General features: G+C 43.1%; 2 protein-coding genes across 4 annotated transcripts; both read right to left on the bottom strand.

Annotated features, from left to right (window-relative positions):
- Positions 1-28: 28 nt before the first annotated feature.
- On the bottom strand, positions 29-6400 carry gabpa (GA binding protein transcription factor subunit alpha). Of its 3 annotated transcripts, none has more exons than XM_012836505.3 (10): positions 6042-6400; positions 4590-4692; positions 4141-4285; positions 3928-4012; positions 3002-3226; positions 2436-2630; positions 2094-2150; positions 1765-1893; positions 1304-1496; positions 29-739 (listed from the first exon to the last, which is right to left on the bottom strand). In XM_012836505.3, the coding sequence occupies exons 2-10, from the start codon at positions 4664-4666 to the stop codon at positions 517-519; spliced, it is 1329 nt and encodes a 442-aa protein (XP_012691959.1). In that variant the 5' UTR covers positions 4667-4692; positions 6042-6400; the 3' UTR covers positions 29-516. The 3 variants fall into 3 exon arrangements, with proteins under 3 accessions (XP_012691959.1, XP_031414653.1, XP_031414650.1); XM_031558793.2 differs by lacking the exon at positions 6042-6400 and adding an exon at positions 5727-6004; XM_031558790.2 differs by lacking the exon at positions 6042-6400 and adding an exon at positions 5111-5364.
- A 688-nt stretch (positions 6401-7088) lies between these two features.
- On the bottom strand, positions 7089-13516 carry jam2b (junctional adhesion molecule 2b). Its single transcript, XM_031558798.2, has 7 exons — positions 12629-13516; positions 10436-10501; positions 10219-10329; positions 9932-10081; positions 9337-9524; positions 8676-8784; positions 7089-8464 (listed from the first exon to the last, which is right to left on the bottom strand). Exons 1-7 carry the CDS (start codon positions 12678-12680, stop codon positions 8265-8267), a joined length of 876 nt encoding a protein of 291 aa, XP_031414658.1. The 5' UTR covers positions 12681-13516; the 3' UTR covers positions 7089-8264.
- Between the last annotated feature and the right edge of the window lie 360 nt (positions 13517-13876).

Raw genomic sequence — 13876 nt, 5'->3', positions numbered from 1 at the left:
AAGTGTTACACAATTCTCCTCACACAGGTTTCAAAAAACACTTGTTGCTTTATTGCCCCCTAGTGGCCAAACCCTATAAGGCCCACACCTCAAGGGAATCGGACACTCAACATAATAAAAAAAAAAAGAAAAAGGGAGAGAAATCGATCCTTTACAAATGGAAAATATCAAAATACACTGCCCTCATGGCTATCAAAAAACACCGATTATATACAGTGGAAATGCAGCTAACGCAAGCCTGCAGTCAGAGAACAAGCATACAAAACCCATAAGCGCACGTATAGAGTATCAATGCTTCCTCTCACACAAGCATACACACTCACACCCCGAAAGAGGGCATAGTCGAGCACTCACCCACACACATACATACACATTCCTTCCAGAAGCTGCTTGTAACTTTTGCACAAACACCCCTTTTCCCCTCAGTCATCATCTCCTTTGACTCCACCCCTCGCCTCAGCCCCGTCTCCTCATTGGCTGAGACAGAGTGACGCCGTGATGCTCCACATCCTCAGCTCAGCTGTCCTTGTCCATGGCGGTGGTGGCTAGGGTTACCGTGGTGAGGGGCTGGTGGATGCCGTGGAGCTGCACGCGGGCCAGCTTCTTCTGCTCGCACTCGGTGACCAGGCTGTTGAGCTCGGCCGCACTGTAGCCGATCAGCGTCCGCAGGTCGCACACGAACTTGTAGACGAAACGCTTGCCCTGCACCTTGCTGATCATGTCGCCGTCATAATAGTACCTGCAGAGGAGGAGGAGTAGGAGGAGGATAGGAGGCAGACAAAAGACAAATACGCGGAAACTTTAAAACAAGCAGAGGAGGTGGGAGGTCTTAAATCACAGCCCAGCTGAAAGGGATGCAAGTGCCAGCTGCTGCTGCTGCCGCATGTGCGTGTTGTGGCCCTGAGCACTGGTGTGCGGTTCAATTATTAATTACATGTTCCATAATGTGACTCTGGGTGCAGCTCAATTATTCATGCCCTTGCGCTGTTGCATAACGCCGACAGCAGCACAGAATTTCATTTGAGAGAGAAAGAGAGTACACCAACAGACATCAAAGTGAAAACGGCAAGCAGTGCTGAATGTGAATATTTGTGGTCCTCATGTACACCAGCAGTTTTTAGATCTCAGCTCACTGTACAGAGCTGCAGAGAAATATGAGCTAGAGCAAATACGAGGTGACTGCAGTGCTTTGAGCGATGTCTGTCTGTCTGTCTGTCTGTCTGTCTGTCTGTCTGTCTGTCTGTCTGTCTGTCTGTCTGTCTGTCTGTCTGTGTCAGCAGTGACTGCAGCCTGACGTACAGACCTGAGGGCTCTGCTGAGCTTCTCGTAGTTCATGGTGGGCTTGTTTTTGCGCTGGCCCCACTTCTGGGCCACCAGCTCGGGCTGGTTCAGCTTGAACTCGCCCTCCTCGCCCACCCAGGAGATGCAGTCCCGGGCGTCCTTATCCGTCAGCAGCTCCAACAGGAACTGCCACAGCTGAATCTGCCCATTGTTACCTGACAAATGGCCAGAGAACACCAGTCAAACAAACACACACATAGATAGACATATATTTAGAATGTGTGCATCTGTTTTTTTTTTTTTTTAAATGCAGAAGAGCTTACGTCTAACCAAATAGCTCCTTTGCAGACATGACATAATGGTCATAGCCAAGCATAACCATATTTCCCTTCCATGTTGTGAAATAGCCCTTTAGACATACCATTTGGATCCCTTTAAGATAATACTTTTAAATCTCTCTGGACGCCAAAGGCCCACAGGTACCTGTGCGGTTGCCAGGGGAACTGCGCTCTTCTCCGCTGATGCGTGGTGTTCGAGGGCCTTTGCTCTGTTTCAGCACCTTAATGGCTGTGGGCGTGGTCTGCATCACAGGGGCGGGGATGATCTGGACCGCTGGAAAAGGAAGTCATGGGAAATGGAGTCTTAACACGCGGAATGAAAACAAGCTACTGCTATAGATGACAAGACTCTGAACTGAACAGAGGCTAAGGTGAATGGACAGAATGGATGGATATACTGGTAAGATTATATTATGTTATATATTATGTTATACATTATTATGTTAATAGGTTATACATAAAAGTGAAACCCACGCTGGTCAATAGTCACTGTGGCTTCCTGAACTGCCTGTTCCTGGCTGGCCAACACATCTGTAGGAAGAATCCATATTTGATCAGTTTAACACAACATGAGGAAAAACCTACTAAAGACCTACTGATATTCTGCTCACTTATAATACATTAGTTACATTTATAAGACAGCTCGACACACATACACACACCTAGATGAAAATGAATCTAATCAATGACAACTACTACCACCAGAACAAAAAACAAATGCAGTTCACACAGTTACAGAGGTATACAGGTACCACAGAAATTGAGAAGTCTACTGTCAGCTGAGCAGGCGCTCACACACACACAAGTAACACTCACATTTGCGCAGCAGTTCCAGATGGCTCCACAGGATCTCTCCGTTGGGAACCCGCTGCAGGAACTCGTCCTGGTTCAAGGTGCAGAGGTCACGACCCGGGATGTGGATACTGCCCACCTCCATTTCCTCGATGCTGAACTCCTTCATCACCCACACAGCCCAGTGGATCACCTGGTCTGCCGTCCACTGCACCGGGTCTGAGGGATGAGAGCGCTGCTTTAAAAGTCTGCTTTAAATACCTCCACTAAAAGCCAGCAGTCAATACAGGTGTGTTTGTGAAATTATCTGAGTCTCCTAGTGTGACTCCCTCTTTAAAAGCATGCTATAGGTATGCCAAACAAGTTTACTATATCACTGTAGAAACACATGCATTTTCCACTTATAATGTTTGTTCGAGTGAACAATAATTTAGTTGCAAGTCACACAGGCACAGGTTAACTTGTGACAGGTACACTAAAACATGAGTGCCTTGTTGTAATACAACTTTGTCTCGAGTTTTGACTAATGTGGGTCAGCAGACAGGGGCAAAACATTCCCTACATGCACCTGTGCCGTTAAGTCCATTTACCGTATGGGATGTTGAGGCGGACCTGCTCCTTCCTGTAGCCCTCTAGAGCAGCCGCCCACCGCGTCACCTGCTCTGACGTGTCGTCTGTGATGGCTGAACGCTCCACGGCGATCATCTGACCGTCCTCCATCAGGTGGGCCTCCTCGCCTGCCGCATCCGGGTCGATCACCACCTCCACCGTCTCCACGGGCTTCACGATCTCCAGGATGTTCAGCTTCTGCTCATCTGCAGGGGAGTGGCGGGGATAAGGAGGAGATCGACAAAGGGGAAATAGTCAGCACGGCACTTCCCAAAAACAACCACAAGAAAATAACAAGCAAAAACAACAACTTTAGATGAACTGACAATTGCTGACAGTGCGCATTAATGTGTCTGAAGAAAAGGAGCTGTCAAGATATTTAGGACGCATCTTGGCATTTTCTTATTTCCATACTCAAATACCTGTATGCTAGTGTAAGAACTGAAAACGGGCCCGTTTCTAAATATTTTTCCCTGTTATTATTGACTACATTTCCCATAGTGCTTTGTTTGGACTTGGGGAACCCCTCCTGAGGCTCTCAGGTTACACACTAGCGCTCATGCACACTAATTTTTCAGTTAGAGCCCTTAGTAAACAAGAGGAAGTATGATGACAGCAGGATTCAATTGTTTGGACTGTCGTGAGAAAATAAACGAGCAGCAACTGTGAGTTGTGGACAGATTTCTCAAGGATGGCTCAGACATGAACTCAGTCATATAATAGACTAGGCTACTACAATAACATGGCTAAACAAATTTATATTGTTAAAAACTAGATACAAGCAAATATGACTCATTTCAACTGTTAAATGGCTGTACTTACTAATGATGACCAGGATTCATTGAATTTACAAAAAAACAGCCGCTATATGTAACCGCCCCCCTGCCCCCCAATGTATGTATGTTACCTGGTCTGGAGATGATCTGCACACTGAGCTGTACAGTGCCATCTGTCTTAACACCTTGATCGAACAAGCTGTGTTCTGCTGACAGCTGTGTGTGTGCGAGAGAGAGAGAGAGAGAGATAGAGAGAGAGAGAGAGGTTTACACCCATACACAACCAGGCATATTCATTACTGCAAAATCCATGTGTTTCCATATCCCCCCGTTGTGTCACATACATGAATGTCCTGCAGGCAGATCTCATAACCATCCAGTGGGATCTGGAGCCGGGGCTCCAGCAGCTTCTTGAGATTCCCGACGGGCTCATTGATGTCAATGTCCTGAGTGATGAGCTCAGCTGATGTGATGGTCTGCTCCTCGACTCTGGAAACACAAACACACACAGAGAGTTACAGATTAGATCATGACAAGTTGACAGAGCATCAACTGAAAATTGTCTGAGCTTGCGATGTCACTAAGTGCCCCATTGGTGGTTTAGACAGTCTGTCTTACATGCCTGATAGAATGGGGTAATACAATGACCACTGTTATAATAATGGCAACCGTTTCCAGTCAACATACTACATAATTCTTTAGATTTATTAGTTACCAAATCGTGATATGACTATTTGAAACACACATTCTGTAGATGTACTTGCACATATCTAAGAGGAATAATGTCACTCACCCCTCCTCCACACAATCCTGTTTTTCTTGACCATCAATCTCAATTTCTATCATCTCTTCTGTTTCACTTTTTGACATCTCCCTTCGAATTTATTTTTGATAATCTAAAATGAAAGCAAATTCATGTTAAACAATTCGAATACAACTTTAAATGGGTTAAAATACCAAGCAGTTGTACAATGGGTCAACGCATTTAGGTTTAAGTATCAACTTTAGCTAGTTATTTTTAGTCCGTAGCGCAATAAAAGCATGAATGCCATTCACATCAAGCAGGGAACTAGCGAAATTCATTTGTGAATAGGAACGTACAATATCGACCCTATGTAACCTGTGGGCCCATATAGTCATCACGCAACACCGAGGCCTTATCCCTGTGTAGGCCCTAATTAGGGGTAACTCTTTAATCGTTTGAGAGGAAGTCAAACAAGCATTTCATATCGACACATCTAATAATCAGTCATCGCAATTGTAACGGTGTGTATTGATCTTGCAAGTTTAATGGCTAAGTACGGGCAGAAATACCTTGCTAGCCATCAAACTGTTCGCCGACATTTCACAAGAGGGAGAGGCGAATCGACGCGATCGCAGATGATGTTTGGAAGAAACCTTTTTGTTAGTTATTGTTAACGATCAACAAAATCGTAGCTGTAACGCTGTAACTTTAATCGAGTTAACTTCTTAGAAGACTTTTGATTCTGGAAACTTAAAACGGAAATGGAAGAAACGGAAACAAAACAACAGAAGGGCAATGTAAAAGCAGCCGGAAATCCTGGCCAAAGTCACGGTGCTGTCAAGACTTCCGAAAAAAATGCTGCGTGAAAACAGATGGAATAGTGGATTGAATAGGGGTAAATACTCTCATTCTATCCAATTTGTTGTTAGATAACGTAAGCCGTCAAACGTTTTAAGCCGTAAAAAACTATTTTGTTTGTCAGCTAGCAGAAGTAAGCTAACGTACTACAGGCTCACGGCATCGAAAACTTCGTAGAACCCAAGTGGCTAACTACAGCAAGCTAACGTGTAACGTTAGATGGTTTATGATTGTGGTCGAGTAAGTTGATTACTTTAATTTAAACTTCGGCGATTAGAACTTAACGAAACGTTTGCTGTTTTGATAACGTAAATAATATCAATCTACCTTCTAGTAGAACAGCTCAACTCCGCTCGTTCAACAATCTTGTTTTGCCTGATAGAAATTCCAGACTCCAAAGTTAGCTAGCTAGCTAACACATTCTGCTTACCAGCATCAGCTATCTAGCAAGCTAGCATATCTCCCATAAATTAAGCTGGTGCATCAGCGTTTAGCATGCTAGCTGGTAGTTGTTTGGGCCACGTTAAAAAAGCGGGAAGTTTGTGTAAGTGTAAAGGTGTATCACGGATCATTAAACGATGCTCGGAAGTCCTTTGGTAGAAGATGCAATGCTTGTACAATTCATAACACCTGTGTACATACCTTTTGTAATCGAATAACCAGCGACGTTGAGGCCGAAAAGGTTTTTGGGTGTAGCTTGGATGCTAGCCTCCCTCTACGTTACACCGTTACACTCCTCATGCTGGCTAGTTTTTGGTCAACAAGAGGGGGCGGGGATGAGGGGAAGACTGAGGTTGCAAGGATTTCAGCGCTCAATAAACTCGTCCTTGTTCGAAAGCAAAAACTTAGTGACGTCTTCTAATGAACATTAGGTATGTTTGTACACTCAAGGAAAATTGCACCCATGGTAAGATTCCCGATTATCTCGTAAAAGTCTCGCACAAGTTGCACATTCTAAGCCCTGTGTTTGCTTGTAGCTGCGTCATAGGTAAACCAATAATCATTTTGTTCGCCCATCTAAGCCGTAATGTTTAGCACTTGAAATGTACTATACATCAGTTATCTATTCCTGTCGTGGGTTTTTATGTCCTGCTTGTTCATTGAAATAAAATGATAAATGTGTGATTAAAAAGATACGTATGTCCCTGTGTAATTATGTGACGGTTTCTTGAAAACCGCAGATAGGTCTGCTTCACGCCAGTTTAAAATGCAGTACTGAACATTGTCATTGCATTGAAATGTATTCAGTGAGGCTTACACACTTGGGTCTAGTTTTGAGCCTATTGGCATTGTCTGGAGACAATCTCCTTCAAATATTCACATTTGTTAACATCTGTCACAAGCTATTTAGCACGTTCTGTATGATTGTATTCTTGGTATAAAAAGGCTATATAGTCAGTTTTAAACAGAAATAAAATGGAAAAAATACACAAAACAAATGAGTAATGGATGACGGGAAGTCTCTTCAGGTCCAATTGTGATTTAATAGAAAAGTTTTGACATACAAAACTGGCAAGTTACAAATATGTGTTAAACCTGTATAAAAATACTAGTGCATTTGGGGGGATTCCTGGCAAGACATACAGTACATGGAGGTTTTAGAGGAACTGCATGTGATCTGACATGCATTAGTGTGGTCTGAACACTGGAGGGTGAGGAAACGAGCCCTTCTCCAGGAAGCTATGAAGACGTGGGCCAGGAAGGGCGTTGTGGACAGTACAGCTCAGGAATATTGTGGACACAGTTCGTTGGAGGCCACCATCCCAGTGCAGGATAATTCAAAAGAAGAATGGGGTCAACTCCACCTCTGCATTCCTGTATGTTGGCATATTTCTACAAGCAAGTGATCCCTTTATAGCATAAAGGACTTTGTGTGTTTGTAGAATCTTGGCTGTGAAGAAAAGTTTCAATTATTTGTGAACAATTCATTTACAGTGGATGGCTCAGTTTGCTGATTTCAAATGTGACTGCAGTATAGTAACCTATAATTAATGCATCTAGAACATTTTGGCAAAAACAAGAGTCTCTGAAGAGTTACTCACATCCTGCATAGGGGGGCTGAAGTTGGAGGGGTTTCTAAGGCAACAACAGTTAAAAAACAAAAATTAGTTGATTTCTGTCTTCCAAATGACTAAAGTTCTAATGTCTTAACAAGAGTATACATGTTAATACAACATGCTGAATATCTGCTTGAAGCCAATCATGTCTTAGACTGCTCTATTACATTTGTGTAATTCAACAGGAGCAAATCTAGATGACCTACTCACCGTTTCTGTTTGCGCTCTTCTGTAGAAAAAAATGAAAGCGTTAATATTTATTTCTGTGGCATTCCGCATTATAAGGTATGAATCATCTTTCCCAATGTATGAGGTTGCAGTTTTAATCTAATCTAATATTAAATGTAATATTAGTGATCATACAGTAACCCATGGTAATAGACAGACTATAGCCACAGTAAGTTCACATTCTGAGCCATGTGTTTTAATTACTATTTAAATACTATTTCATTACTATTACTATGGTTTTAACAGTCAAGTTTAGAACCAGCTATGCTGTCTGCGGTTGTCTGTTGTATGACCTTAGTATGTATAATGGAGTATCCAAAAAGATAATCAGATAGATTGTATGTGTCTGCTAGATACACATCAATTGTTCTTCAAATGGCCACATTTGTCTTTGATGAGAGTATCGTTGGAACAGCTTATTCTACATAACCTCATTCCCAAGATTCCTTCCAGAATGATTCAACTTCAGGCAAACACAGCTGATCAGCTGAGGAAAACCCCCACATCCCTTTTTGTGTGTGTGTGTGTCTGCGGCATACGCTAGCATGGCCAGCGGCCCCATCAGAGGGCAGGCTGGCTGTCAGGAAGGCTGCAGTAATGCGGCGAGCAGTGTGTGAGGCTGCCAGGGCGAGCAGGGCAAACTAAAGAACTCACTCTGTCTGCGGCGGCAGCAGCAGCAGCAGCCCCGTCTGTAGCAGAGACACACCCCCAGACAGCACAGGAGGAGCAGGAGGAACGCCCCTGCTCCCACAGCGATGAGCAACGGCAGACTCAGCTCAACTGGGAGAGAGGGAGAGACAGAGATTCATCTAGGTGTATAACACACACACACACACACACACACATACAAACTTCAGCTAGCACTGTGTTACACTCCATCATGCCTGTTCATCACGCACAGGGAAAGCTTTAATAAAGTATTAAGGTTATCATTACATCAGTTTACCATTAATGCCATCTGCAGGTCATCTCCATATACCACTGTACCTACACTCCTTGACTTTCATGTTGTGTCCTGCACAGCTCTTGGGTGGCCCCACATCATTGGAGGATTCACAGCGGTAATGTCCGGCGTCAGCTTTAGCAACGGCTTTAAACTTCTGCTCAAAACACAGGAGCGTATTTACTTTGTGCACGCAGTGGAAAGTCATTTTATCCCTTATTTTAAGAGAGGTTTATGGAAGAAAGATCAATGTATTAGAATATTCCCTTCTAAAGAATGAAGGAAAAGGAAGTTGCAGAATAAAGACTGCGGACATGAAGCATCTCGCCACTATAGGGCCAGTGGTTACAAGCCGTGGTAAATTAGTTTACATGTGATATGCTGTTAAATAGAAGTACACATGACACTACTGAGACGAAGCATTAGGTCCCCTCATTCTGTCAACTCATCATATGGGAGATTTTTGGACTGTTTTCATTAACCTGGAAACAACTTTTCTTACTTCAAATGAACCAGGAAGTAAGAAGTATCCAATCAGTGCATACCTACATCATTCATCCTCCTCAAACAGTTATAAGGAATTGTGTCAGGGGGGAAGTATGCGTGACAGACCTGTAAGGATTCTATTCAAAACCATATTGATGTGGAAATACTGTTGAAACAGTTTATCTCTGAGCGCTGAACCATTCAGGCCTGAAGTGTATCTCACCAGTGCTCCTGTGTGTGTGTCCAGGCTGTAGTGGCTGTCAGGCGTGTGTCCCGGAGCCAGGGGCTTGTTGTCTTTGTACCAGCTGTAAGTGGCGGGAGGGACACTCAGTTTGTCCTTGCAGTGCAGTTCCACAGCCGAGCCACTCAGCACTGTCTCAGGGACCTCACAGGACGGGGTGTGAGGAGGTACTGTACACCAAGAAAGTGTGTATGCACATACACACACACACACACACAAATAGTGAGGGAGAGAGCTGTGCCTCTTTGAACTTTGTGTTGTTGTGTCAGTGCTTCCTTGTTTAAAGCTAGCTGAAGTAGGTCTATGACATAGTCTGGGTTGATTACATTAAACACTTTCACTAACTGGATTTATTATCTGATTAGCCAATAAAAGTGTCTGCTTGAATCATTGAGGTTGAGACAAGACGGCAATTTATGTTACACAGCCACTAGCCCACTAACACACAGAAACTAACTGCCTTTTGTTTTGGAAAAGACTAAAACCTTTAAGACTGAAAGATACCAAAACTGAAAGATATCAAAACACAGATTTGAAGAATAAGAATTGCACAACCAGTAGACCCCTGAAAACACACCTAGTACATTGAGGGTGACGTTGATCTCTCCCAAAGGAACACGATCCAGCTTAGCAGTGACCTCACAGCGATACACCCCTGAATCCTTCTGGGTGACGCTGTGCAGAGTCACTGTGGCCCCATCAATGTCTGCTCGACCTGCGTACGGCTCTAAGGACAGACAAAATGCCTTGAATACCAGGAGGCAGTTTTATCAGTGGCAAGGACAAAAGGTTTGACAGGAGAGAGAATGTGAGGTGGGGTGATATGAGAATTTCTAGTGAGGAAAGTGAAATATCCTCCTCTACCTCTAAAATTGCCCTCAAAATAAACAAACGTGATTCCCTTCCCGCTCTTCTTCCACTCGATGCGAGGATCGGGGTCTTTCTCTGTCTTGAACTCGCAGGACAGGACAGCATCTGGGCGAGAGAGATAAGGTGGGGGAGATCAAACGGTCACAGAGTCGTCTCTGGCTCTGGCACAGAGGATCATGTTACAGCCGGTCAGCCGTATCCTCCTACTTACTGGAGTTCTCATGGGCCACCACCTTTGCCTTGCCGGTGCTCACTGCCACTGAAGCTGTAGGTGAAGCTGAGGAAAGGTGAAGAAGGTGGAGGAGAGTTAGAGAGAGAGAGAAAATGAAGGTAGGTTAACATAGGGTTTTCCTCAACCGACATTATCAACAGTATTTTGTACATTCCAGAGCATGTTCTAACATACAATATGCCTGTATATATATATATCTTATTATATAATCAGTGAACATATCAATTAAAAAAAAGATGAAATACAGTTCATGTGTCATTGCACGAATGTGTGATGTTACAAATGAGAACGACACACACTCCCTCTCTGTGACAAGTAAACATACACTGATCCTAGCCGACTCGTACCAGGAACGGGCTTGCACATATAGGAATGTGTGTGATGGATGAGCCTGAGACAGCCTATGAGGAGGCAGAGAGCACCCCGACATGACGTGATAACACACACACACACACAGAGAGAGGGCAGGGAAGAGAAAGAACAAAAATAGGACGGAGTAATAAAGACTGAGGAAGAATGAGTAAGTTTTGTGTGTAAAAGAGATATGGGGGAGAAAGACTAGGTTCTCCATTATCACTAAAGGTTCCTGTCCTTAATCTCTGTGGTATGTGTGAAATGTCTTTGTGTGCATGCATCTCTGAATGTCTGTGTGTCGGTGTGTAAGTTTGTCTTGGTGTCTATATATACGTGCCTATGCGTGGTCCGCAGAGGTGTGGGCAGGAGGAACAAAGGCTCCTTTTTAACGGGGTAATTTAAGCTCCACACTGCTGGCCCTGGAGGGAGGGTTAAAATCATACGGCACCCTATTATATCCACCACCATGAAGAATCATTTAGTCACTAAAGCTGCACAGGGAAAACCTCTGACCTCCATGTCACCAGTAAAACTAGCAATGCCCTGCTGGTCCTATGATGGTCACATTGGAACAGTTCTGCTGTGGGTCTACTCACTGTATGCTTTTCATAATTAATAGCAGTTCATCTGTGATAGCCACGGCAGCGATTTTTTTATTTTTTTATTTTTAGAACTAACTGAAAACGTGCTTTGGAGTCTTCCCACAAATGTTGGCATCCCAGAATAATGACATACCTATGAAAACTATGTCTTGTATGTAATAACGTAATGAATAACATATATTCAACATGACTATTCAACATAATGTCCTGCATTACAATGTATGTTCATTTTTTGATAAATAATATATTCTAAGCATCTATAGTTAACATGGGTGAATTACGCATACCTACCCAGCAAGCAAGACAATCGTCACACTGGTTAGTTTAGATTATATGCTACAAAGTTGACAGAAAGTTGATTGAAATCCATCTCATAATAACGGTAGATGACTATCTCTCTGAGGCTCACTATCAGCTGGGTCGAGCAGGGGACAGCGACAACATTAAACAGCCATGTCCGATCTGAATGATTGGGCTTTACAGGCCCTAAGAACTGACGCATTCCGTCAGTCCCCCCATCTCAAGTTCAAAGGGCATGTCAGAAGATCACGTAAACACAAGGACCATGGAGCCCCACCCAAACTGCCCTCTTTTCACATGACCAGTTTTTGAACACAATCAGAGAGAAACGTTCATTCTTTTGAATGTGTAGTGATTTAAACACGCACATGCTAAGCCTGTAATATTGCAGGCTAATGTTTTTTTGATAATACACACTTACATATACAATACAGTTATTAATCTTTCCCAAATAAAAGCATCTTTGGAATAAACATACTCTAATAAAAAAGAGCAGAAGAGTTAACTAACACAAAAGTTTACATTCTCATATTTTGCAATGTGATATAACTTGAATATCATGTGTTGCTGTACAGGTAAAGAAAATATATAAATGGCTTTCTTGATGCGTTAACACCAACTCAACAGGTTTGGTTTGAACAATGTATTGCTTTTGTAAGCTGCCATGAGCTTACAATCACTCATAAAAGTCATTAACAATGAGAACCTGCAAATGTATTACCCCCACTCCAAATATGCCAAAATAACGTGGAGCTTTTGAGCTTTTAGTGATTCTTGCGTGACTTAAGTAATTTGAGATGTTGCATTGCATTATAATGCTGATAACCAGTCATGCATATAAGTCCATAACCAAGACATTTTTAATGCACAACTAATTTTGAATGTACATAGAAAGAGATTATCTTTAAAAACTTACGGTGCAACAAAGTCAGGAGCACTGGAAGTGCCAGAAGTTGCGTGCTGTCCATCTTCGTTCGGCCAGGGATGAGTCCGAAATTGTAAGAGCTAATGCGCACGCTTTGTTTCAAACGGACATGTAGAGCTCTGGTCACTTTAACTTGTGTTAGAAAAGATATGAAAGTGAACTGTGATTTCGATGGCAAGATTGGCGCAATTGGATAGGTCACAGAAGACGCGCGTAAGATGTTGTCTCAAAGGATGGAATTACTGCGCCCTTTCTCCCCTGCCTATTGCGCCCCTTTTTGCACTCAGGGGGGAGAGAAAGTTTGAAGTAGGCGGGGGCCATAGTCAGTCAGATAACACACTGTATAGCTTGATACTCTGGAGAATATTCCATACACGTTTCTCTACGAATTTTGTTGAACAATCACGACATTTTATACAAGAGAGAAATATTAGACGGTTTATTAAACATAAAATCGTAAAATCAGTTGTATTCCAGGTCACGGGTAGAAGAACTGTTAACTAACTTAGCTAATTCCAAACAGAGGTGAGGAAACAGTGAGGTGAGTAATAAAGGAACACAGTTCTTAAGATGCAGTCACGTCTCTGCGAGTCTCCCTGTTATAAGTACCTATTGCAAGGCTAACTGAACACTGACCACATCCCATCCAGCCTGTAGACCACAAAATAGTCTTTTAGGCCAGCTAGTCTTTGTCAAGTAGTCAAAATGGTATTTGTGTAATGTGGCACTACTGGTCTAAATCGTGTGGTTAAAGTACAAGGCTGAGAAAAGCATTGAGGCCCAAATCCTGAGCAAACCAAGAAGATGTTAAATAACATGAATAAACAACCAGGATTATAGCCAAAATAGCCATAAAGTAGCCTACCTTCCTAAATAACATTTAGCTTCCATTATAACTAAAAACTCTCCTGCCTTCCTCCACGTGACTCTATATGGCTTCACATGACAGAGAGGCACACACACACACACACACACACACACACACACACACACACACACACACACACACACACACACACACACACACACACACACACACACACACACACACACACACACACACACACACACACACACACACACACCTGCAGAGTGAGACAGAGAGAGAGACTCAGAGACACAAGCCCAGTACATAATCAGCACAACAGCATATAATACACGTGCCTCTGTGTTAAACTGTAAATATCCACACCTCAGCTCTTTGCAGAGTAACAAACAACCATAACAAGCATGAGGTCA

Source organism: Clupea harengus, chromosome 2 (genome assembly GCF_900700415.2).
Source record: "Clupea harengus chromosome 2, Ch_v2.0.2, whole genome shotgun sequence".
In the NCBI taxonomy this organism is placed as follows: domain Eukaryota; kingdom Metazoa; phylum Chordata; class Actinopteri; order Clupeiformes; family Clupeidae; genus Clupea; species Clupea harengus.
This window is presented reverse-complemented; position numbering and strand designations above follow the sequence as displayed.

Excerpts from the sequence above, each read along its gene's own strand:
- gabpa (XM_012836505.3), bottom strand. The coding sequence starts at position 4,666 with ATGTCAAAAAGTGAAACAGAAGAGATGATAGAAATTGAGATTGATGGT. Across the intron at positions 4,286-4,589 it reads CAGGATTGTGTGGAGGAGGG|AGTCGAGGAGCAGACCATCA; the intron begins GTGAGTGACATT and ends TTGTGTTTCCAG. Across the intron at positions 1,894-2,093 it reads CACAGTGACTATTGACCAGC|CGGTCCAGATCATCCCCGCC; the intron begins GTGGGTTTCACT and ends TTCCTTTTCCAG.
- jam2b (XM_031558798.2), bottom strand. The coding sequence starts at position 12,680 with ATGGACAGCACGCAACTTCTGGCACTTCCAGTGCTCCTGACTTTGTTG. Across the intron at positions 10,330-10,435 it reads GGTGGCCCATGAGAACTCCA|ATGCTGTCCTGTCCTGCGAG; the intron begins GTAAGTAGGAGG and ends TCTCTCGCCCAG. Across the intron at positions 10,082-10,218 it reads TTTTGAGGGCAATTTTAGAG|AGCCGTACGCAGGTCGAGCA; the intron begins GTAGAGGAGGAT and ends GTCTGTCCTTAG.